At 40.1% G+C, this 25,704-nt stretch overlaps 1 protein-coding gene across 3 annotated transcripts in view; it reads right to left on the bottom strand.

The window, feature by feature from the left end:
* The window catches only part of LOC124160085 (heparan-alpha-glucosaminide N-acetyltransferase), a 76,917-nt gene that overhangs the window by 36,373 nt on the left and 14,840 nt on the right, over nucleotides 1-25,704 (bottom strand). For all 3 annotated transcript variants that reach the window (XM_046535805.1, XM_046535804.1, XM_046535803.1), the window contains exons 5-7: nucleotides 23,362-23,554; nucleotides 22,026-22,133; nucleotides 20,731-20,827 (exon numbers count right to left, since the gene is read on the bottom strand). In XM_046535805.1, the coding sequence (XP_046391761.1) occupies nucleotides 20,731-20,827; nucleotides 22,026-22,133; nucleotides 23,362-23,554 (398 nt within the window). The remainder of the gene's footprint in view (nucleotides 1-20,730; nucleotides 20,828-22,025; nucleotides 22,134-23,361; nucleotides 23,555-25,704) is intronic.

The following is a 25,704-nucleotide window of genomic DNA, read 5'->3' as shown; positions in this document are numbered from 1 at the left end:
AATGTTATTGTATCTGCCCCATCATTGAATAGCTAGTCCCTTACAGCAGTCACTGCCACTAAACTCTTATATGAATGGTGTCAAAATAATTTTCTTAAACTGAACCTTGAAAAGTCTGGCCTTATTCATTTTTGTAACAAAAATAAAGCATCTGAAGTAATACCAATTGTTGTAGAGGGGAAACAACTCCCACAAATTTCCAGTTCACAGTTCCTCGGAGTTATCCTGAACAAAAATATGACATGGGTAGAGCACATCAGCAAATTGCGCAACAAGCTCAGTTCAACATGCTTTCTCATAAGAAGCATCAGGAACACTGTAAATAATGATGTCTTATTGTCCATTTACTATAGTGAATTTTAATCGCACATTATTTTCAGTATCCTGTTTTGGGGTTCCTCTCCCCATTCTACTGAAGTCTTTAAAATTCAGAAGCGAATTATAAGGCTGATGTGCAATGCCCCCTATGATTCACCTTGTCGTCCCTTGTTCAAGAAACTGGACATATTACCACTACCATGTGTGTATATTTTTCATTTACTTGCTTACACAAAAAGAAATCTACACCCATGTCTCGTATAGCGCAATTTCGATTAGCGCAATTTCGATATAGCGCAAATTCGTTCCCCGGGGAAACATTGCAATACAGTGTAGCCTAATCAAAAATCTTAAACGCTCTCGTGATAAAACGTGAACTTGCGCTAAGTACACACGAAATTTCTATCATTTTACGCATATTAATATTATTGCTTGCCTCAAATCTTCTTTTTTGTTTATATATTAATAGAAATCCATTGCTGTGCAATGGCCAAAAGTATTACTCGTCATTGGGTCCAGATAGCCGGCCTACCGAAGTAATTTATCTCGTCCCCTTTACAGAATGAGTTAATTTTGATCATTAACTAAGCGTGGGGTTAGTGGAAATGAGTTTTTTAAGCAATACTGGTTGAGCTGGAATTTTTGCCGTCATAGGTTATCGGGCGATTGACTTCCAGGTAGAGGGTCTACGCTAAAGCCTTCAAGGCCATCGGTATTCACGGGGGAGAAATGGAGCGGTGGCCGAGTTGCGCATGAATAGCATCAACATATAAGAGGGTCCGCTATAGAGTCTCAAACACAATAGCTTCGTTCCCTCCCCGCAGTCGTAGGCCCTCTGCGTCTCAAGAATACAGTTCAGCAGTAGAAGGTGATTTCGATAGAGCCATGCAGAGTAAAAACCAGGAGAAAAAGGCAAAAAATAGGAATGCGGGTAGAAAAATCAAGAATTTATCAAGAAAAACCATAAACCTAGAAGAGAAATTGATATATAGGTCAATTGCTTTGAAAATGGAGAACGTCAAAGCGATATTGCGCGGAAGTTTAAACGCACAATGCCTTATTCTGAATAAAGACGAAGTTAAAACATCACTGACCTCAGCCGCACCAACTTCAACCAAGCGGTCTACACATACGGAAAGTTCATAGTGAATCAGTACAAAAAGACGAGAGTGGTAATCGCTCCGTGACATTTAGTGAAAGCTCCGGTTGGTTCCAGAATTTAAACGGCAAGCAGGTATTTTCAGTGCGGCGATATCAGGTGAATCTGCAAGTGTTGATAGCGCAGTCACCGCAACATTTTCTGATGAACTCCAAGCTGTGATTGAAAGTGGCTCCTTTCCCCCTCAACTAGTTTTTAGTATTGACGAGACGATATTCTTTTGGAAAAGAAGCATTCTCGTTCATTCATTTTCAGGGAAGGAAAACCTGGGTCAGGTTTCAAGGCATTTAAAAACTGTTTCACGTAGCTGCTAATGACTCGGAGGACTTCAAATTAAAATGATTTATCATTCATAAACTCCGCTAGCTATGAAATGGCATTCAAAGTAGCATTTGCCTGTCATTTCGATGAGCAACAAAAGGGCCTGGGTGACACAATAGTTGTTTTTAGACTGGTTTGAAAAATCGTCAACTGCCGGCAATGCATTACGAACCCCTGAGATAGCAGATGTTAGCCCACCCGCACGACAGGAGGGAATTTCAAAAGCACGTAAGAATTTTTTTTAACATGAATAAAAGTCTTCAAATGCGTGCGTACTATCTTTAAAGATGTTTTAAACTATAAACATTTACATAAATAATGTTTTCTAAGGCTATTTATGGGAATATATATGTTTTAGAGGAAATTCAATACCCAAGACCTATGCTACCAGGAACGCATCCCTATCTTCCCAATGTTAAAACGCTCTCGTATAACGCAAATTCGTATAGCGCAAAGACCCCAAGAGGGCTATTACGAACTGCTCACCGCATGCGGTGAGATACCGCCTGCGGTATCATACCGCCCCGAAGCGCGTTTACCGCCCCCGAGCGATTACGAGTGGCCACCGGTCGGTATCATACCACGGCTTAGGGGTCGGTATGATACCACGGCCAGCTACCCCGGTGGTGAGATACCGACCCCCTAATGGCGGACGTCTGTTTACATTTTTCGGGTCGAGCTGGCGTTTTTAAAACAAAATATCCGACGATAGAGACTCGGAAGCTATCATATTTTGTGTTATTTATAATATTAATGTCTGAGTAAGCGTATAAAATATAAAACTGGAGCCGACTGGAGCAGTTGAACAAAAAATTTATAATACCCATATAACAACGTTGTAGCCGTCTGAGCCACGGCCGTAGGAGATGGATACGTTGATTGTAAGTTGACCCTCATTCATTTATTTAATTAGAACAATTTGGATGTTTTTTAATGTCCGCTATGTTTTTATATGCAAAAACATCTTCCATTTCTTCATAGGTGCCGGAAAATTCGTCGTTAAGAACTGCCTGTGCTTGTGTTGTATGGTGAATACAGCTGTTGCTCGCCGCTTGGAGATTTCTACGAACATCTTTTGTGGCAAAATATTATTTTTTCAACGTGACAACTTCTTGTATTGCAAGGTGAATACTACTTTTGCTCGCTTCTTGGAGATTTCTACGAACATCTTCTGTGCCAAAGTAGTGTTATTTTCAACGTTATAACTGCTTGAATTGTGAGGTGAATGTAACTTTTGCTCGCTGCTTGGAGATTTCTACGAACATCTTTTGTTTCAAAATAGTGTTATTTTCAATGTGACAACTACCGTTAATCACAGTACCAGTGGTTGTAATGCACAAAGTTTGACGAGGTTGACAAACATCTGCCAAGAGCTGTAGTTATCACTGTTCCATTGTGGTTGGTTTTTAAACAGTGGTTTACGCTATCGAGAAGTGTCTGATAGTAATGTAAAATTTGTCAGTGGCGTTTATACCTTCGTCATTCACCGCAGAGATAACATTTCACGATCAAGCTATCAAGTTCAAAGCCATGTGTGAAATTTGTTTATACTAGTATATCAATTTCGTACCAAGGAGTTGTAGTAAGAAAAGTCACCTGTGCCACTTGCGTAGGATAATGTGAGGCTTAAAATCAGTGATTAAATAGTTGTTTTCATCATAGCTAGCTCTTGATTGTAATGTTTACGTGATGAATATAAGAATGGTAGTGACTTCCAGTTTTTGATGATCGTATTTGCCTATTTACCATGATTTATAATGGTGTGAGCTTGTATTGATTGTGGATTTTACCTGAAATATTGAAATAAGTTGTAGCCTGTGTGTGTGATTGCCGCGGAACCGATTCGTGATCTCACATGTTTATTGTGGGCAGACTGTTTTGCTGTGGTTGTGTACCCGTGATTAAACCAAAGAAATGGTGAAACTCTGTCACATTATATTGAAATAAAATTTTATTGTAACCAGAAGTGAATATCTTGTTTTTTAATTCTCCATTGCTTTTCATTAGAGATGTGCGAATAGTATCCGCGAATACTCGAATACCTCGAATATTAGAAAGTATTCGATATTCGAGGTTTCGAATAGTTATGCGAAAAGTACCGCCTCGAATACCTCGAATACTTTGAATTACGCGTCATACACTGTCGCACGCACGTCGTTGGTAGTTGACTCGAAAAAATGTAGAGAACTGTAGTCATTTAGTGCTCGCAGCGCCGTTTTACGCAAGTTGACGAATTACATCAAATTCGTGGATTTTAGCGGTGAAAAGAGTTCGACGAGGGGAACCGAAAATGGTCGGGTGAAAAAATCCGAAAATCCCCGATTCCCCCCACCAGGAGAACCTCAGTGCCGTGGGATAGCAACCTTAGGGCATTTCCCACGATCCGCTATCCCCCTCCATTCAGCACTCGCCTCACCCACTCTGAAGCTTTCCTCTTCTCCGAAATCAAACAAAAGGTCCCAGCTCGCGCAGGGATCGCATTACGAAGACCCCTGCTTCGAAAAAAATATCGAGTTACGAGAACAATAAAAACGTGTTTCACGCCCTCCCCCTTTTTCTCACCCACTGACCTTTTTCTGGCTACCTGCTTCGAAGTTACCCATTTCTGGAGGTCAACTGCTGTGTGAGTACCGTGGGATACTTACATTAGCACATTTCCCAAGATCCGGTATCCCTCTCCATTCAGCACTAGCCCACCCCTCTGAGGCTTTCCTCTTCTTCGAAATAAAAAAAGGTCACAGCTCGCGCAGGGATCATATTACGAAGACCTTAGCTTCGAAAAAATACCGGGTTACACGAGAACAATAGAAACGTGTTTCCGGCCCTCCCTTTCCTCCCCCACTGACCTTTTTTTTCCTACCAGCTTCGAAGTTCTCCATTTCTGTGGAGGTCAACCGCTGCATGAGTCATCTATTAGCGCAAAAGGTGTCTAAGAATAACTTTCGTCAATTGATGTTACACCTTTATTGAATTGAAATATTAGTAATGTGCGCGTAATTTCAAAAAGAATAAGACCAAACACGACGTATTTCTGAGTTTATTTAAGCATTTTACGCAAAGAAATAAATGTCAAAATACGACTGAGACTTAGCATTCTGGCGAAACTCGATATGAGCAGCAAAGCTTCTCGGAAGTTGATGCGGTATTTTTTTCCGAAAACATATATCAAGTTACAATTAATGAGTGGTGCTATAAATCTTTATTTTTACAGTGCCAGACAAAGGGATATTTTCACAGAATATTTGGTTTCTCCCTGATAGCAATTCCAATTCATCTTCTTATCTCGTGAGAACTCCCAAAGATGGACTGAAAATAATTGAAGAAAATCCGGTGGAAAAGAGCTTGTATTTTGCAAAATGCCTCAGATTGTCAGCTAGCACTTGGCAGCAGAAGTGGGGGTAAAGCGATGTTAGTTGAATTAATTATATGCCCAATTGTTTCCATAAAATTAAAATATTCATTAATCAGCTAAATTCCTGTTCGAATCCTTTAAAGTAAATCAAAATTACTCCCCAAAATCTTGAGTTTCCTGCTGCATAGGCAACCGAGTCAAGCATTCCAGCATTCATCATTTAGTATTCGAGGTATTCGAATATTCGAGCAATGATTTAATATTCGAATTCGATATTCGAATTCGAGAAATCTGCTATTCGACCCATCTCTACTTTTCATAGATAACAGCCAAGAAGTTATTTTTCATTATTTTTAAAAGTGCCTTTCTTGTTCTCTGAATTTGCATTAGGTTTACAAACCCCGTTACTAACACAAAAGGAATGCAGAGCAACAGATATATTGTCATTTCACAGATGTTGAGTGTCATATTGTCTGTGATTAAGGCTCTCCAGCTAAGTATTCGTGGTGGATTTTCATATATTTTTTAAGAATGGGCATTTCGGTCAAAGCTCTAATGGAATTGGTGGTTCACCTTGCCCGTTGGCCCTAAAAGTACTTCTATCGTAATTTTTTGATGGTCTGCCATGGAATTTGTCACTACCTGCGTCTGCTCATACGTGATTTTTTGATGATATCTTCCGCAAGTCACTGCTAATTATTGTTTTATTCAACTTTTATCCTATAAGTAAGAATTAAGGAGCAAAATTCGTTCATTTGTCAAACTTTTAAGGTGAATTAACGAAGGACACATCCCTATTAATCCATAAATACCACTAATTGTCTTTATCGACTGCCAACAACTTGCCGAAATATTCGTCTGCTAGGAACAGTTGCCGCGGAATTGGAACACCGCACGCCCTTGCCATTGGCTACACCATTTTCGGGCTGAAGGAACTCAGAATTTTTCATACAAACGTCACTTCTGCCGCATCGCTCCTTACCGACCCCCTGAGATGTACTCTCCGCCCGGCGGTGACTTTCCGACCGTCCCACTCATAATCGCAAGGGGCGGTATGATACCGTATACCGAACGAAAACTCCGCCCGGCAGTAGCGTACCGCCCGCTCGTTCGTAATAGGCCCCTAGGTAGAGGGTAAAGGATAGCTGAGGGAAGGGGAAATAGAGGGGAGGTAGGGTCCAAAGAGGGGGGGAAAGAAGTGGGTTAGTGGTGGATGTTTAAGCCGGGAGGAAGAAATGCTTTGAATAGCCAAATGTAACTTAATTCAATAGAATTAAGTTTGAGTGGGTGGTCTGTGGGGGGAAGGGAGGCTAAAACTGATACATTGTAGCAATCATTGAATTGACGCTGATGAGTGGCCGCATGTTTCGCCACCGGGAAGGATGCAAAGTCAGAGGAAGAGCAAGATGCTCTGTGGTTATTGATTCTAAGGTTAAGGGGAGTTGAGGATTTGCCTATATAAAAGGAGGGACAGTGCTTGCATTGAATAAGGTAAACTACATTTTTTGCAGTACAGGAGGCCGCAGGAGGTGGTGGTAGGTAGGAGACGAGATGACTGGGGATAGAAGGAGGGGTAAAAATTGGGCAGGTCTTACATCTAGGACGACCGCAGGGCGAAGGTGTGCTGATGGGAGTAGTGGGTGACTTCTGTAAGGGGTTAGTTGAGCGGAATAAATTTAAAAGGTTTGCAGGTCGTCGGAATGTGACAGTAGGGGGTTTGGCAAAAAGATTGGCTGTCGCCTTATTGTTTTTTAGAATAGGGAAGAGGTCTTTAAGGATAGATTGTAGGGATTGTATTCCAGGAAAGTAAGTGGTGCAGAGGGAAAGGTCTCGTGGTTTGTTTCTATTGCATGGTTCTGGGGGGCATTTGTGTTTGAGAATTTTTTTACGTAGGAGGGACTCTGGGTAGCCTCTCTGGAGGAGGGAACGGTGAAGGTTGTGAAGAAAATTATTTAAGGCATCAGGATTATTACAGATACGGTGGCCTCGAATGGAAAGGGAAGGGAGCGTTTAGTGTGGGAAGGATGACAACTGCTGAAATGAAGGTACTGCTGCTTATTCGTGGGTTTTACATGGACAGAGGTGAGAAATTTGTTGTTGACAAGAGAGATATTGACATCAAGGAAGGTAATCTGGGAATTAGAAATGGTTGAGGTGAAAGAAAGAGAGGATGAGGAATTGAGAGTAGCAATAAAATTTTCGAGGGAATCATTACCATGTGGCCATAGGAGGAAAATGTCATCAATAAATCTGAGCCAAAGGAGGGGTTTCAATGGATATTGGGAAAGGAAAATTTGTTCAAAGTGGCCTAGGTAGAGGTTTGCGTAGGAGGGACTGAATCTACTACCCATTGAGCAACCTTTGATCTGTAAATAATGCTTGTTATTAAATGAGAACGAATTGTGCGTTAGGACGATATTAGTTAGGTCTAAGAGGAAGTCGGTGCTAGGGGTATGAGGAGTTGGGCGTTGGGAAAGGAAGTGGCGGAGGGAGGAAAGACCTTCAGAATGAGGAATTGATGTGTAGAGAGAAGTGACATCTATGGTGGCCATGGTAATTTGGGTGTCAGGAGGAATTGGAGTGGATTGGAGACGGCCTAGGAAGTTATATGTGTCTTTGATATGGGATGGTAGAGGCAAAACTAGTGGCTGGAGGTAATAGTCAATGAAAGCGGATATTCTTTCCGTGGGTGAGTTGCAAGATGAGACAATAGGACGGCCAGGGTGGTTGGGTTTATGTATTTTTGGCAAAATGTAAAAATGTGGAGTATGTGGGTTTGGGGGGGAAAGGATGGAGATGTCAGACGAAGAGAGGCCTTCCGGTGGGGCATGTTCCTTGAGAAAAGACTTGATATTTTCCTGGAAGGTGGGGTTAGGGTCATGAGGCATGAGTGTGTATGAGGAGGTATCAGTCAGTTGTCTTTCAGCTTCCTTAATGTAATCAGAGGTGTTCAGGAGAACTACTGTAGATCCTTTGTCAGCTGAGGTTATGACTATATCAGGATTGTGGATGAGTTTTCGGAGGGCAATGTTCTCCGATTGAGAAAGGTTGGGTTTGGGCTGAAGAGATTTTAGGAAAGAATGGTTGCAGACTTTTGAAAGCAGCAGATCTATAAAAATTTCAATTGGGTGGCCGGTTGGGAGAGGTTTAGGTTCATGGGTCGAGGGTGGTTGAAACCTGGAAAGGGCACTATAGGGAGGAATTAGAGTATTAAGTTCTTTCTGTGTATCCCAAAAGGCTTTCCACCTTAGATTTCTGCAAAATTGCATAATATCCGTGACTAAGGGGACATGGCACACTTTAGGGGTGGGAGAGAAGGAAAGGCCTTTGCTGAGGAGGGAAAGTTCTTCTTTGTTTAAGGAGGCAGATGATAGATTGATCACTGGGATGTTTTCATTTTGGCACTCAACCTCATGGCTTTGGGAGGGGGGGCGTCGAAATTGTTCTCTCTCTGGCATTCGTCTCGGTGGAGACCAAAGTTGCTGTGGAGGTGGCGGAGGAAGATTAAATAGGGTGGCTAAATCAGGTCTGTAGAGATGTAGAGGAGGTGGGGAGGGAATGACCACAGCTTTATTGAAAGGTAAAGACAACCCGACTTGAAAATGAGACGCACTAAGGGAGGAGAGCTTTCTTAGGGATTTAGTTCGGCGGAGTTCCAATGAGCGGCGGGATGCATGGAGTATTTCATTTATATTATTGAGTAGATGTGGTGCTATCACAGAAATATTATTAATTAAATTTTTGATAGAATTGTGGAGTGTTTTAGTTAATGTTTAAGTAGTTTAAGCACATCATATTGATCACGAATAAAACAACAAAGAAGAAATGATTGTTGGAACGAAAAAGCATGAAGGAATGGCCGTAGGTGTGGAGGGAGGCCAGAGAGAGGGTATTTCACATGAAGTCCATTGGGGAAAATACCTAATGCAATGCATGATGAGAGAAATTCTGTATGGCAGGTATACTGAGCTAGCTTAAAAGATAATTTACGAATCTATAATAATAATAATAATAATAATAATAATAATAATAATATTTAATTTCCTGTTGGCTATACAAGTATAACATAGGATTTAGTCAAAAAAGAAGAAAAGTTTATACAAAAGTTACATAGAAATTACAATAAATGATAAGCAGTTAAATACATACATAATTATATTAATTTGTCATTTAGATACTCATCAATGCTATAATAGCATTTCTTAAGTAGCAGTTCTTTTAGCTTATTTTTAAAAGTATTATTACTCACTGCACATTTTATTGCATTTGGAACTTTATTGTAAACCATAGAGGCTGAGTGGTGAGGACCTTTTCTGCTTACATTATAAGGCTGATTGTTCAGATGGACATTGTCTTTACTACGTGTCCCGTGGTTATGGATTGACGAGTTGGGCATAAACAGGTGCCTATTGTTTCTCACAAAAGTACAGCAATTCAAGATATAAATACAGGGGAGAGTAAGTATTTTAAGTTCTTTGAATAGGGGTCTTCCTGGGGTCCTAATTGAGACCCTTAGCATACTCTTAATAGCCCTCTTTTGTATTGAAAATGCCTTTATTGCAGCACTACTATTACCCCAGAATACAATTCCATAAACTAAAAAAGAATGGATTTTGGCGAAGTAGATGAGACTTAGAATCTGAGTTGAGGTGGTTTGGGCAAGTTTCCTGATCATATAGATCCCAGTATTCATTTTATTGATTAATTTGGTTATGTGAGGCTGCCAGTCAAGGTTCATATTGAGATATAAACCGAGAAATTTAGTGGTGTCACAGTGAAGTATAGTGATATTTGAGTCTGTTCTGAGAAGAGGGCTTTGAATTGGTGGGTTTGTTTTATTATGAAAATGAACGAAGCATGTTTTGTTTTCATTAAGAAGTAGGTTGTTTGACCGGCACCATTTGGACATAGTTGTTAAGGTTTGACGGGCAGCACTGCTAGCATCTAGGAAATTGTCACTTATGTTCAGTGTGGATGTATCATCAGCATATAATATAACTTCATTGTTTGGAAAGTTATTATGTAGATCATTAATGAAAATGATGAATAAAAGAGGTCCTAATATAGAGCCTTGTGGTACACCACAATTGGTTGAGGCCACATCAGATCTGAAAGAACGAGCATTTGAATTGAGGTTGAGGTTTACCTGCACAAATTGTTTACGGTCTGAGAGATAAGACTTTAACCAAGATAAGGCATTGCCATTGATCCCAATTTTCCTGAGTTTGGAGTAAAGTATGGTGTGGTCAATAGAGTCGAAAGCTTTTGACAGGTCAAAAAAGATTCCAATGGTCTCTTTCTTATTGGATAGTCCCCAGATTATCTTATTAATGAGGTGAAAGGCAGCGGTTGTGGTTGACTTTCCTTTTATGAAGCCATGCTGGGAAGGGTGTAGAAGGTTATAACTGTTTAGGTAGCTAAAAATACGGTTGTAAAATAGCTTTTCAAAGACCTTGGAAAAAACAGGGAGAATAGCAATGGGTCTATAATTTTCTGAATCACTATGCGACCCTTTTTTATGGATTGGCAGGATTAAAGATGTTTTGAGAGCTGTAGGAAAATGTCCATTCAAGAGAGAGAGATTGAATATATGACAGAGAGACTGGGATATAAATTTTGAAGCCTGTTTAACAATTGGCATAGGTATTCCATCCAAGCCAGCAGACCATTTATTGTCAAATGTTCGAATCACATTTTCGACTTCAATGGGATCAGAGGGAGCAAGAAATATAGAGTTGGAACAGTTTATCGAAGTGAGAATTGGGTTAGTATTGAGATTTGCAGATTGGCAGAACTGTTCATTGAAGCGATTGGCAATTTCCAAAGGCTCAGAAACTGGGATATTATTGAAATTGATTGGTGAAGGAATACCTTTGTTCATGTCATTATTTGTTTGTTGCTCGATAGCATGCCATGCAGCTTTTGTGTGGTTATTAGATTTAAGGATACGCTGGCTGAAATAATTTTTTTTAAATTCATTTACTCTAGATTTGTATTCTTTGAGGAGTCTGACGTAACTGTCATGAAGTTTGGGGTCACAGTATTTCCACTCATTATGAAGGCGTCTTACATCAGCACCCATATTCACCAGGTCATGAGAAAATTTGATATTCCTGTGGTTATGCCTAGAGGTAATACACTTCACCGGGAAAGCACGGTTAAATATCAACATAAACTTGTTTAAGAAGGAGGAAAAACAGGCATCTACATCACTAGAATTTCCACTGTCGTCCCAAGTTTCGGCAGCTAGACAAGCCAAGAATTCTTCGATGTTCACAGGATTATAGAGCCTTTTAAAGACATGGTTGGTTTTGTTGGGATTTGGATCAGGCAATTTCATCTCGATGCTGATTGCACAATGATCAGAGAGTAGGTGAGAAATAGTTTCGCAAGCAATATTGCTGGTTGATATGTCAGTCACCACAAGATCAATGAGAGTGGAGGATTGAGAAGTTACTCTTGTAGGATTGCTATTAATAATGACTAAACCAAAAGACTGGAAGAGAGCAAGTAAGTCATCACATCGTGTAGAAGTACTAAAGAAGTCAGTATTAAAATCACCAAATAGTATCAATTTATCAATTTTACCACTAATCACATGCTGAATGGTGTCACTAAGTTCGGTCATAAAGGAATGGAAACAAGCACTCAGAGATCTATAGATGACTAAAATGCCCAAACGAATTTTTTTGAACTTAAGTATCACAGCAGCACTTTCACAGACCATTTCAATATTGTTTTTGATTGAAATAGGTAAAGCTGACATAGAGGATTTCACATAGACAGCAACACCTCCACCTCTACTCTTGGATCTGCAGAATGATGACACTAATTTCATGCCATTTATGGCACAACACTGAATTTCGTCTTTGACAAGCCAGTGCTCAGTCAATAGAAGAATATCACACTTTTTTTCTTGCATAAAAACTTCAAGTTCCGAAATCTTATTTCTGACAGATTGAACATTTAAGTACAGGAACTTAACAAAACCACCACAATCAGAGCCTAGTTCGCGGACTAGTCACGAATCCTGGGTGTCATTGGTTGCGTCATGGTTTCTTACGAAATTTGTCTTTTTAATAACATCACTTTGGGCGAATCTGAATCTCTCAATGCCAGTATCATCTGGCCATAACGTAGCGTCGTATAGTTTATCAACTAGTCTACGGTCCACCTCTATTTTAAAGGAAGCATAGGGACCTCTGGCTTGTAAAGATTCAATATTAACTGAAGCCTTCAGTTTGGCGTCTAAATATGTTTTCAACTCACTCGGGTCGGTCTCTGGATCCATTCTCCAGACATGGACGTAAGCTTTCCTTGGCACAGCTTTAAAAGGACACGCGTCGTCCGTTTTGGCCGTGCCGTATAGCCGCGTTCGGCGATGTTTTTTCCGATAAGATACCTCCGTGAATCCAGCATTTGAGGCGTCGAGGTCCTTTGCCAGCTCCGGTTGGCTTGACGAAAGAAGTGGATCCGGCGACCCATTATCCCTTTGCATCATTGGAGACGTAGTTTCACGATGAGAAGTAGGCTCCATGAATTTAGCTGCTTGCAACGACGTCTTATTAAAAGACATCGTTTCCTGTTTGGGATTCCCGGCTGAAGTTCGGCGTGTTACAGGTTTCTCGTAGGGAGCAGCGGCGGGTAACGTAGTTTTAGGTGATGTAGATGCCGAGGTCTTAGTCACCTCAGTTTTTCGCACTGAATCAGCAAATGACACCGATTTCTGTTGTTTGGTCAGAATAGAGTCTTTTAAGAGAACTATCTCTCGTTTCAGCGTCTCAATGTCTGACGCCATACTTGAAATCATGTACTTCGTTGAACGACAAGAGGCACATTTCCAAAATATATCTCTGCACTCAGTTACTGCTTTTAATATCAGCTCGTTGAGGCCTGAACATTTATGATGAAACATACGTGGGCAAAGTTCACACGTGATGACTTTTTCCGAGGATGTTAGAGAATTATTGCAGGAGCCACACAAGTTCGCATACAGGTCGGCCATTTTGGACGCCATTCTCATCTGTCGAACATATGAGGCCACTGCATCAACGTCATTCATGATATGGTATATACAGTAAACTCTTGATTTTACGAAGTCAGTGGGACCGGAAAATCGGCACTTCGTAAAATCGAGTTTCGTAAATTCAAACCTTTTTCATAAGTCACGAAAAAAATGTTCGCATTTGTTTCTTCCGCCGTTTTTTGTCTTTAGTGGTCTTATTTAAATGTTTTCGGTGGTTATTCTCGGTATTATTCATAGAAAAGGCTTTTTGTTATCGATTTATGATGTGAAAAATCGTTAAATAATTATACCACCATAAAATTCTCATTTCTTGTTCATACTTCAACATCAACGATCGCTTAAGAAATTCTCGACAAGTTTAGAAAACGTAATCAAATAATGAATTGCAAAGTTTATTATAAGAATTTAATGTTATAAATATGTGGTTAGGAGTGAATAACAACTATTAAGTTCGCGTATGATAGATATTTGTTTCCAGCACCCACGGAATGTTAGCGGCAGCCGGCCTAACCGCCATTTATGTCGCCCTCTATCGCTCAGATCAGTGACGAAAAAAAAAAAAGAAAAACGAGGGCCTCCACCCGTTTCCAAAATAACCTTCGTAAGTTAATATTTCGAGTTACTCTGTATATTCAGTTGAATGTGCTATCTTTTCCATTGGTTATTTTTGTTGAGATTCATTTACGATTCTAAATTTCGTAGGATATGATTATCTTCTGGCGAATATTTGAAGTAAATTCTGTTTGAGCTCTCCGTCCGGATTCTGTGCTCCATCATCTTCGCAGACGTTGCTACGAAAGACTTTATTCTTCATCCGGACCATATTCTTCATACCGGGTGTGAAGTGCTATGTTCATATAGTATTTCTCTCTCTTCTTTTATGCCGACAGGAGCAAGGTTCCAACCGGAAAACGACAGGAGAAACATCTTCCATTATCGGAGAAATAAAGAGGGAAACGTTATTATCCGCATTGATTGTTTTTCTACAAGAGATGTTTCATCATTTCTCAACGTGTGTGAAGTATTGGTTCACTTGCGTGAATTCCCAAAAATAACCCGCGAAAACCTGTACATTCTCCTCATTTTGTTTTCGTGTCCCTTTCTACCCCGTTTTGAAAGTTATGCAATGCAATTGACGTAGAGAAAAGATTTTCTTAGCTTTAGCACTAAAAAATAGTCGCGCAATAATCGTAAATAAATATAGTGGGGAAAGAGCAAAGAAAATAATTTCAATTGAAACGTCAGCAGAGAAGAAGAGAGAGAATTATAAGCGCGGCACCATTTCCCTGATAGTGGAAGATACTTCTTCAGCCTCTCTCCGGTTAATAACTTACCCCCGTTGCAGGTAAAGATGAACCATGCCCTTCTCCACAATCGGGGAACGTTCCCAGTGGGTGGGGTGAATAAGAGTGGGATGGGGATCGCCTGAGGAAAGAAGTTTGGTCAGCACAAAGGAGTGGTGAACAGTAGTGAAGGGGGCAGGAGAAAGAAGGGTGGGGAAATGGCCTTCAGCTCTGCCTCAGTCTACGTTTGGGGGCCGTATTTTTTGCGACGCACTCGACCTCTGTCACCTTAAGGGGGAGGGAGGGAATGGGAAATGCTGGGGAAGGAGGGGTTTGGGATGCGTAAGATGGGTGTCAGCAAGATCAGCAGAAGGTCGCGGGAGGAAGTAAACAAAGACTTTGGAAAGAAAGATCTCTCGGCATGGGAAAACGGGGAGACGTGCGAGAAGAAAGTTCACGGTTAGAAGTGCGTCTTCATTACGAGTAGCCTGAAAAATAAGTTGGTGGTTAATAGAGCCCAATACTTAAGATATTGAAGTTGTTTATTCAGGAAGGCTATTATATACACGAAAGGATACTACTAAAATATCAATTATTTTTTTCCTTTTTGCCCTTCTCCATCGCCGCTTCCTCCATGGTTTCTCACTTGCATAAATGGGAATGAAATTGGCGACCTAACTCGTTAGCCAGATCAATTTTCATATCTTACTTTTCAATCTTAATGTTTGGAGGGCAGCGGGTACTTCTTTTTTATTTGGTGAAATTACTTCACTTTCATCTTCGTCGTCACTGCTATTATGACTAGTCCCGGCCGCTGCTTCTTCCGACGCATGTACCAGCGTCCCATTGTCGCAAGCCCGGAGTTCATCGTCAAGGGCAATATAATCGTTTGATGTTGCGCGCTGTGCTCTTCCTGCTTTTTCCAAGAATTTTTCAAAATCATCTTTTAAGCCTCTAATCTCCTCCGCGATTTTATCCGCTGCTGCTTCCTGAATGTATGGCGTAACGAATCAACCATAGCCGTGATATTATAGCACTAGAATTACTAGTAGGCTAGTTGTATCAATTACCAACCTCGAGAACATCCTCATGATGCGCTATCAAAGGGAATCCGGCCGATTTCCAGCAATTTGCGATTGTAGTGGAGGAAATAAAGTACGTCTTTGTAAGTAAATTTTAAGTAAGTAAATTTTATTAACTTGGCCATTTTAGCAAAGTTAACAAAGTCGTTATTCCTCATCGCAGAAACACGGTTCAGAGACGTACTTGAATGCCAAGAAAGGCAGGAGTGCGATGCAAACAATTATTTCTGATGATGGCATTGATTGATAGATTTTCAAAATGCAGTCAGAGTGGTCACTTTTGGGGAGAAAGGCCCCACGCTCGGAGGGTCGAAGAGAGGGGCCAGCGAGGGTGAGCTCGTCGAGGAAAGGGTCCCGGATTAGGGACCCTTCGAAGTGCTCCGGCGAAAAGTAGTCAAGTAGTCTTCGAAATACGTTCACAGCAGCCTACCTTGCGAACGTACCAGGTACGTTCACAGCAGTGCAAAGGGTTAATTAGGAGTGTACGAAATACCCCGCTCGACCTTCCTGACATGTTAAACTACGAAGTATTGTCGATGCGATGTTTACGAATAGGCACGAAAATAGGGGCATTATATCAGTCGCGATATTTTACTTAACTCTTACTTCCCCTAAATTCCCACCGTGAGGTTTTAGGCGAACCCTTTCTCTCCAAAGTTGCACTATCATTTACGATTTCACAATTTTGATGAACCACAGTTGGAAGCGCTGATTTTTCTAGCTACTTACGCCGGCGTAACTAGTTTTGTTGACAAATATTTCGCCATAGTTCGTACAAACGAATGCCATTCGCTCCTGAGGACCGATCCGAGGTTCGTAAATTCGAAATATTTCGTATAATAGAAACTTCGTATAATCAAATAGCACCATGTATTTACCATAGGCTTTTCGCCGGTACCGTACTATCACTTTGTATAATCGAAAACTTCGTAAAATCCTGCTTCGTATAATCGAGAGTTTACTGTATATATATATATATATATAAATTCAAAGGTAAGGAAAGAATGTATGAATGAATGAAGTAGTGTATCGGCCATATTGGCTTATTTCACTTGGGCTCTGCGTGCCCCGAAACGCGTGTTCCTGTCTCTTTCCCACTATCGTGTGAGTGTGTACCTTTCCTTTCATCCTTGTGTCCTCGTCCATTCCTTCCCCTGGTGAGTGGTGAGCTGCCCCAGTGCCATCTATTGGTTACTCTTGTGGGCCACAGCAAAGGGAGTTTTCTGTGTATAAACCCCCGCCGAAATCATGGTGAATATAAGCGTCCTGGTAGCGCAACTGGTAGAGCACCTGGCCGGCAACCAGGAGGTTCTGGGTTCGATTCCCAGTCAGGCCGCATTTTTACCCTCTGATTTCTGGCTTTTTTCCACCTTATATATATATATATATATATATATATAGCATGATGCAATCGAGAGCTGATATCATCACGAATACAGTAAGATGCATTCCTTGAGACCTTGCTTGTAAGTTGATGATAAACTTATGCTAGGCATGTGGTTATCCTGCAGAATGCAACACTGCATCACAGTTGTGCACTAACTCACTATTGTGACGAACTGATCTAGCTGGCATGTGACGCAGCCAGAGCCAATAAAAAAATCTCTCTCCACGGCAAGGAAGAATGGGCGAAACGCTGAGTAGTTCCAGACTTCACACTAGATCCAGTGATACTATGTTCAGATTATGCCCAAAGCGCGAGTTCCGCTACGCCACACCGCTTCGTATCGTAAGTTCATAAATCGAATGTGTGTGGGAAGAGGACTAACTGTTCATCCAATTTACGAACGGTAATGAGTGAGTCACCATGATTCCACAGGATTGAAACTTGTTATGATGTTACTTAAGTATCTCCTACCGTAGGAAGAATCACAATTAACACTCTTGGACACAGTACACAAGGAAAACTAAGACGAAGCGCAATGATTATAAGGTAGCGTAGTGTATATCTACCTAAATGCCGTTGATTACTCGTGCAACTTCGTAATAAAGTTAATTTTGTAACCACTCGGACTGGGATTGAGGTTTGTAATTTTGTAAAAACGAAAATTTCAAAACAACGTTCTCTTGCTATAAATTACATAGGCTTTTTTGTCGGGACCATCAATTTACATTGTTATAACGGGGACTTTGCAATAAGAGTGTTTGTATTAACCTATTTCTGCCCAACGTTGTGAAAACGCAACATTAATTTTGATGGAGAACAGTTAGAAACTTAAATTTTTTAGGCAGCTCAATATTTTTTTCTATGTAGTTTTACACTTACTTTACGTAATAATTGGTCATTTGTGGTTCAAAGATTTTTTTATTTTTTGTTATGATTTTTCAAATATGGCTACTCCGAGCACTTTTTTTGAGACGAAAATTAAAAAATAATTTCTAAGCCCTATCCAACATTGTTTCTATTCACTGCTTTGATAATAACAGTATAATCTTTGTAAATGATCATGAGAATAATTTTTGATGATAAAATTAGTTACAAAGTATCAATTTTCAGAGTTGAAAATAATGTTGCGTTTTCGCAACGTTGGGCAGAAGGACTGCTACATTGTTCTACAAGCTTATCTGCGTGAGGAACTTCGAGCGAGACACCGTCTGTTTCTTTCTGCCGCGCTTGGCTTTTAGTCTCTCTCTAGAGTTTTCCTGCATATATGTTTACCATTTTCCAGTTATTTGGCAATAAATGGTTATCCTCGTGTTTTATCCTTGCATTTTCCCTTATCTTATTCCCGGGTTGCATATCGATAACTCCTGTGAACATAATTACTTTCTGAGTGTGTTCAAGGTACGTACATAAGTTGATTTTCTTGGGTTATTATGATTGTTTTTCGTATTTTAGCATTTGTGTTATTTAAAGTATATTTGAAGTATTCACTTGTCACAGACCAGCCTTTCGGTTGACATACTCTGATTCCTGTTACTTTTCTACAGATGAGTTAATTTCTAAGACATTCACTACTGTGGAAGAAATCGTGTCAATTTTAGAGGAAATTGAGGCAACTGACGAGGTGAACGATGAATCTCCAACTGACGTTGTGGTCCTACCTCCAGAGGCTGATCCTTTGTCCGACGAGGATGACATCAACGACGATGTCATGCTTTTGAACGACACCGACCAGACAACACTGAGAGACATCGTAGGTTAGCTGGAAATTCATAATTCAAAAACCATCCCCGGAATGGAAGAACCAACTCAGCCTCTACTGAACACGAACAAAGGGAAAAAGCGCAGAAAAAACACGGAGGAAATAAAACGGGTAAAAAATTCTTCTCCCATCTATCAGACGAAACCTCAAAACACCGAGCACATCTTACAAGAGCGTTTGAAAAACTCTTTCGGTAATATCACGCCATTTGAAACATTTCAATTGTTTTTGGATACCGATTTGTTGGATATGATATTAGAATTTTTAATCACATACGCGAGATCAAAGAGCGAACATAGTTTTACCATATCAAGATCGGAAATCATAAAGTTCTTTGGAAATTTATTTCTGACAGGATATAATACACGACCTAACATGCGTTCTTACTGGATGAAACGTCCAGATTATGAATGCCCGTTGGTTAGAAATGTTATGTCTAGAAACAGATTTGAGGAAATAAAAAGGTGGTTGCACCTTGCGGACAATAGTCATCTCAGGGTAAACGATAAATTTGCTAAGCTTAGGCCATTTTTCGATAAACTTAATGAGAGATTTGCCAAATTTGGAATATTTTCACATGAACTTTCCATTGATGAACAGATGGTGCCTTACTTTGGACGGCATTCCAGTAAAATGTATGTATATAAAGGGGAAACCCGTTAGATTTGGTTTCAAGGTTTGGTGCCTAGCATCAGCTCAAGGTTACGTATTCCACTTCAAACCATATGCTGGGTCTGGTGACAAATACAAAACCAATATAAAAAAATGGAGAAGATCTAGGGTTGGGAGAAAAAGTTGTACTTGATTTACTCTCAGTCGTTCAGTTTCCTGGAGAGCATAAGTTGTTTTTTGACAATTTCTTTACAAGCCACAGCCTCTTGTGCATATTAGGTGAGAGGGGATATTTTGGTACAGGAACTGTTCGAGAAAGTAGAATTGCTAAATGCCCTTTGCCTGCTTCTACAGAAATTTCCAAAAAAAGGAAAAAAGGGTATTACTTCTCAGCCTTTGACCGAACAAACCAAATATTTGTGGTTCGTTGGTTTGATAACGCTGTGGTTACAGTCGCTTCTAACTGTGGATTTTTGGTTCCATTGAACCAAGCCAAACGATGGGATCGTACGGCAAGGAAGGCCGTTTTCATCCCTCGACCAAATTTAATTCGCGAGTATAACCAGGGTATGGGAGGAGTTGATCTCCATGACAATGGTGTAGCGAACTACAGAATAAGAACGAGGGGAAAGAAATGGTGGTGGCCATTATTTATAAATTCTCTAGATATGGCGGCTGTCAATGCCTGGAAGTTTTTCCAATTGGCCACCGGTGATAGAGCTTCGCAACTGGACTTCAAGAGTTGCATAGTGTTATCGTTGCTTCAATCGGGAGTTATGGAAGAAACCATACCAAACCAAGTGGGCAACAGAAATCAAGAAGAAGTGCAAGATCCTGACGTGACGAATAATCAAGGACTGGGTCGCCCACCTAAAGGGGGCCTTCCAGACTGTGTTAGAAAGGACAAAGTGGGACATTTAATCAAACGCTTGGAAAAAAAGAGCAGAAGAAGATGTAGGCATTGCAAATCGCAAACTGTATTCATATGTGTGAAATGTTATATCCCTTTGCACTCAACGTGTTTCAGAATATTCCATGACAAAATGTGATGTGATTGTAATTTATAAACAAATGAGTATTATATGCATATTTATTTAATTTTCAATATCATTCATTCATTTGTGATCTTAATATATTATAAGCGTTTTGTTCTTGACCCTTGGGTTTGATTTCAATGTTGGCCTTGGCAACCCCACTAACGCCCAACGTTGCGAAAACGCAACATTTTTTTTCTACTAAATTACTTGACTTATGAACAAAAAAACATCATATTCGTATAGATAACAACGAAATGACAACATTTGCGTGAAAAAAAGTTAAAAAAAAACAATTAATTCTGTGCTTGGGCAGAAATGGGTTAACAAGAGTCCACTGCACTCTTTCTTTTGACGTGGACAGAATTGAAGGAAGTATGTATATGCATTAACTTACCCGAATGACATTCAAAATGGCAGCAGTCAATGAGGCTCCACTCCTGAGCGTGGACCTTACCGAGATTGGGATGCACACGCCCATTATCCACATGAACCTACAGAATTACGTGCCAACGAGAGAGAAATGGAGAAATTAAGGCTTGGGTGAACTCAATGCACTTCATTCAAAGTGGCATATCCTGGAAGTAGTTACCGTTTTGAAAAAAAATTATAGCAATCAATTACTTATGATCAAAAATTTATTCGCAAAAGAAAGAACATATCTGAAACTACTTCTCTGCATAGTTTCCAAGTTTGTTGATAGACATATCACAGTGGTCGACCAATTTACTCTCATATCCGCCCTTCCCCATAGAATGACACTGCCAATGATAACAGCCAATGCTACACAAAGTGTTTCACGTCATCGGCATTTTGAAAACACTTATCTGCTGGCAACTGCTAAAAGCAAACAACAAGTGGTAGTCACATGGTGCCATGTGTGGACTATAATGCGAATGATTGCATTTCTCCAACTGAACAGAATATGGTTATGAGTGGTTTGGTTTTGTGGACAGCACTAAGAATGTTGGGATCAGGAATAAAGCGTTATACCCTTCGTAGTTGGAGACTATATCATACAATTAAGATATTGAAATTTCAGGAGTTCATCAGTAAACTTTGTAATAAGGAAACTTCAGTTCTCGAGAACACTTCCATGGACTCTCCCGACAAGTTCATTGTCACTGACTACAGAGGGCTGATCAGCCTCATTGTGAACATTCATTTTGTCCATATTCACACTTCCGTTGGGGTCATCAATGGTCATTGACATTTTAAATCACACAGACAGGAAAATGCCTTAGAGGAAGCAACTAAAATGGTGTCGATTGTGACCAACAATCAAGGAGACAAATTGGTGCACATGCATGAATCACCAACAGCAATGCTGCAGTGGCACTACATCACAATGGTACCTACCTATGTACCTACTTTCTGAATATGCTTCGTATTCGTGCTTTCTATTAAACAAACAGCTAGGTGTAATTATTATTTTCACAAATAAATGTGCATTGCGAATGAGAAACAAGTTATTCTGAATTTTTTAATTGTTTGAACATAAACATGCACCACCCTCAAAAAATGAGGTAACAGAATGAAGGAAAACTAGGCAGTGAGGCTATTACATGCGCTGATAAATAAAATCCATAAAAGGCAGTGGGTCTAGGCAAAGCCGACATATAACATGCTAAAGGTACAATTAAAGGCATTCTTAATAAATCTGCTGAATCTGAGGAGAAAGATTTCACTCACCATGGGAAAACAAGATCAGCAATCTGCAGTCCATTCCAAGTGGCATGGTCCAAGAACCAGTAGCCACCCCCTCCATAGTTCACAAAGACCATCACGATTATGCTAATCCTGGGGAGACAAGTTGAATAGGAAAGTTATAACCACAGACAATGACATAAAAAATAATAGCAATCCCAGCCAACTCAGGTAGCCAGCTACTCAAAAATCCCTGATACAAATGTAGTATCATGTTGTAGTGATCCGGAAATGGAAGATTTCCATTTCCAAAATATGCATAAATATGTCGTTGTGTGACGTCTCAGAATAGCCAGCTAGACAAACTATGCCTCGGGATTTGCACCTTTTCACTTTCAAGAACCTTCCTCTTCCCCTTCCTCTTTGATGAAAACATCCTGGTTCTACTTCCCCATATAATGGCATGGTGGAGATGCTATTGGGACGCACTCAGTAACTCATACTCAGTCACTGGTCACTCCTCAGTGGTCAGTCAGCAATGTAGCCGTCGGCTGGAGTCGAAGTTGGAGCCGTGTGACCTAAGCACCTCGCCATCCACCCATGCCATCACCAGCAGCTCCACTCCTTCCCGAGACTTTGGTAATATCCTAAATTATGGCTATTCTAGACGCACAAATTCATCATTACTTTATGCATATTCATTGAATTGATTGGGTAACTGTGGTTTCAAAGGGAAATAAACTTAAAATACTTGTGAGTGATTATTCGCTTCCCGACATCAAGGGCAAGAACCCACACAATTCAAAGCGTGCGACCCGCGACTTCGAGGTAGCGGGCCATACCCCTTACAATGTGTTACACACCCTGTGGCTATACCAATATTCAATATAATCCAATTAGCAGCACAATTTTTAAAGAAACAAGTGCATTATGAGCACACTCAAACAAGATGAGACAGACAAGAAACACAAACTGCCTACATCTCATAGCCACATAGCTTTGCTTTGAAGGCAATGACATCACATGCAAAATCGGATGTGCTCGTCCCTCGTTGCTCGAAAGACAGAGGGATCGCACCCTGTCCCTTCTCCTGTACCCTGTGCCTCATCTGCCCACCCTCCTTTCCTCTTGCTGAGCAGTTTTCTCGTTCGGCTCACCCACTTCATCACATGTGACGTCAATGTTGTTCTGAACATAGTTATAATTGTGTTGCAGATTACCCGGTTGCAATTTAATTACTTTTACTATGTACTAGGGTTAGGCTAGGTTTACATTACTTTTGAGCAGATTAGTCAACTATGTAACTAAAACCAGAAGGGTTGCAAGTTGAACCTGTACAAGCAGGAAAAGTGTAAACAAAATGTAACACTGATGTATGTACCCTCTGAAAGTATCCAATGACTTGAGTCTCTTCTTTGCAGTCGCTCCCTTTTCATCGTCTGGTGCTGGACCACTGGACAATTCTCGGCCAGAGTCAACGGGGAGACATCGTTTTCCCAGCAGCTTGGGAGCACATCTCAGAACTTTCCAAGCGATTATGGTGAAGGCAACTATCAGCACGATGAGCAGAAGAGCTGAAGAAGAAAAGTGAATAGGGTGCAAAACAATGACATTACAACCCAGATACAATGCCACTACCATTGGAAGCCAAGCGCAAGCAGACCATGCCAAAAAAAAGCAATCAAGATCACACAAAAAGCCACAATCTCACCAAATCATCTTCCGAGTACCTAATCAATGTTTTAACAATGTCCTTGACTTTTTAATAGACCAGTATACACAGATTTCATTAAGTTTTATTACTGGAAAAGCTGGAATTTATTGCAATATAAATATTTAACATATTTTATCTTCCTTTAGAAAGACTTTGAATCTCTTGAAGACTTAATCAGTCCTTTCTCATTCAAGGGAAAAACAAATTCCTAAACCATCGGCGAAATATCTTTCATATTTTATTATTTCTGCTGGACATAGAAGCATAGTGAGTTCAAAGATGATTTTAATTGTATTGCTTCAAAAGATATCTGTTCTTTGTAGCTCAAACAATCTAAGCCTAACATATAGCATCAGAGTCACTATGCGCAATTCATGCAAAAGCTATGTATAGCTCCGTATTTTGCTCGAAATAGGTTATGACAAACAAGGCAGCTTTCTTTTGCATTTTATTTAGGCGACAAATTGAATCTTATGGTGCCAATTCCAAAAAAAATATCAAGGACATTGAGACAGTACATGCCATGCACAAAAAGTGATACCAAATACTATATCAATTTAAGAATAATTCCTATCAACCTTTGACTATAGATACACACATTCTCTTGAATGAATAAGTTATTATTATTATTTTTTTATCTGCCCAGCAATCTAGTACATACATTAAATAATGGCCCAGATATAAGGTCATGTGCATACATATGTATACATAATCATACAATATACACATATACCGTATTTCTCCGAATATATAGTCCCCCCCTAATTTTGAGGCTTCAGTTTCGGGAAAAGTTAAAAAAAAATGCGTTTGAATATAGTCCCCCCCTTTACTTTGACCACAGGCATTTTTGGAAAAAAAAGGGGGGGACTATATTCAGACATATACGGTAAATACCAACATAACAAACAGTATACATATTTCCCTGCACACATATTTACATTAAAGTGTTAAAAAGCATCGTCTACAAATTCATCAACCGAGTAATACATTTTGTTCAGTAAAACTTAGTTTTAAACAAGATAGTATCATTTGCATTTTTAATATCAGCAGCAGTGGCGGCGCGTGCGTATACGCATGTTAGCAAGTGCACACCCAAAGATGAATAAATTATAAAAGAAAACTATTCCTTTGCAACGCGAAGGATAAAAGTACTGTCTGCATATGCAAGAAACATGAGCCTCCGAACGCTACAGCTATCTCCTTTTCGAATTCACCGCTCTACAAGTGTGCGATCCCATGGCATCATGCCGGGCGCATTTTCGGTCTGTGCGATCGCTTGAGGGAGCTCTGGCGGGACGAGGTAAGCGGGGGGGTATGTGCTGTTCAAAGGGGCGATGGGAGCAGACTCAAAACCATGCGAATGCGCACGCGCATGTTTTTGGTGACTGACTAGCAGGTAGTGTAGTGGTGTAGCCGCCACCTACACTACCTGTGCCCAGGATCCTAGTCCGTCTACAGAGCCATCTGTATAGCCGTTTTCTACACTACTTCCTCATAGGGTGTAAGGAAAAGAGAATGAATTTCAACTACCGTCACTTGTAAAGGTGTGTTGAGAATAATTATTTTCATACATGCTAATATTATTTCTGTTCATGCAATTTTAAGGGTAGAGTTTACCAGTGATATGTTTTGCTTGCTATGTATTCTATTACGACGAAATATGACGCTCATGGATTAGGATTAACATAATATAATTAAATCATCCTATATCTGCTCTAATGCACACCCTAGATAAATTACCACCAGCCGCCACTGATCAGCAGGCAACTTATCAAAAAGTTTTATGCCCATTTCTCTGGGCCCCCTTTTAGCAGTACATATTTGTCCGTACAAAATTATGATATACATCACTATGAGATTTTGTATAATGACTATGAACATTATTATTCAAAGTACAATTTTTAAGGTTGTTCTTAACATATTTTATAGTTAAAAATAAATATACGAACGGAATTGTGAGGATAAGCATGTCATTGAAAAGAGGACGACAAGGCACATAGAAAGGTTTCT

The sequence above is a fragment of the Ischnura elegans genome, chromosome 6, assembly GCF_921293095.1.
Source record: "Ischnura elegans chromosome 6, ioIscEleg1.1, whole genome shotgun sequence".
Lineage (NCBI taxonomy): Eukaryota > Metazoa > Arthropoda > Insecta > Odonata > Coenagrionidae > Ischnura > Ischnura elegans.
The sequence above is the reverse complement of the archived record's forward strand: the minus strand, read 5'-3'. Positions and strand labels throughout refer to the sequence as shown.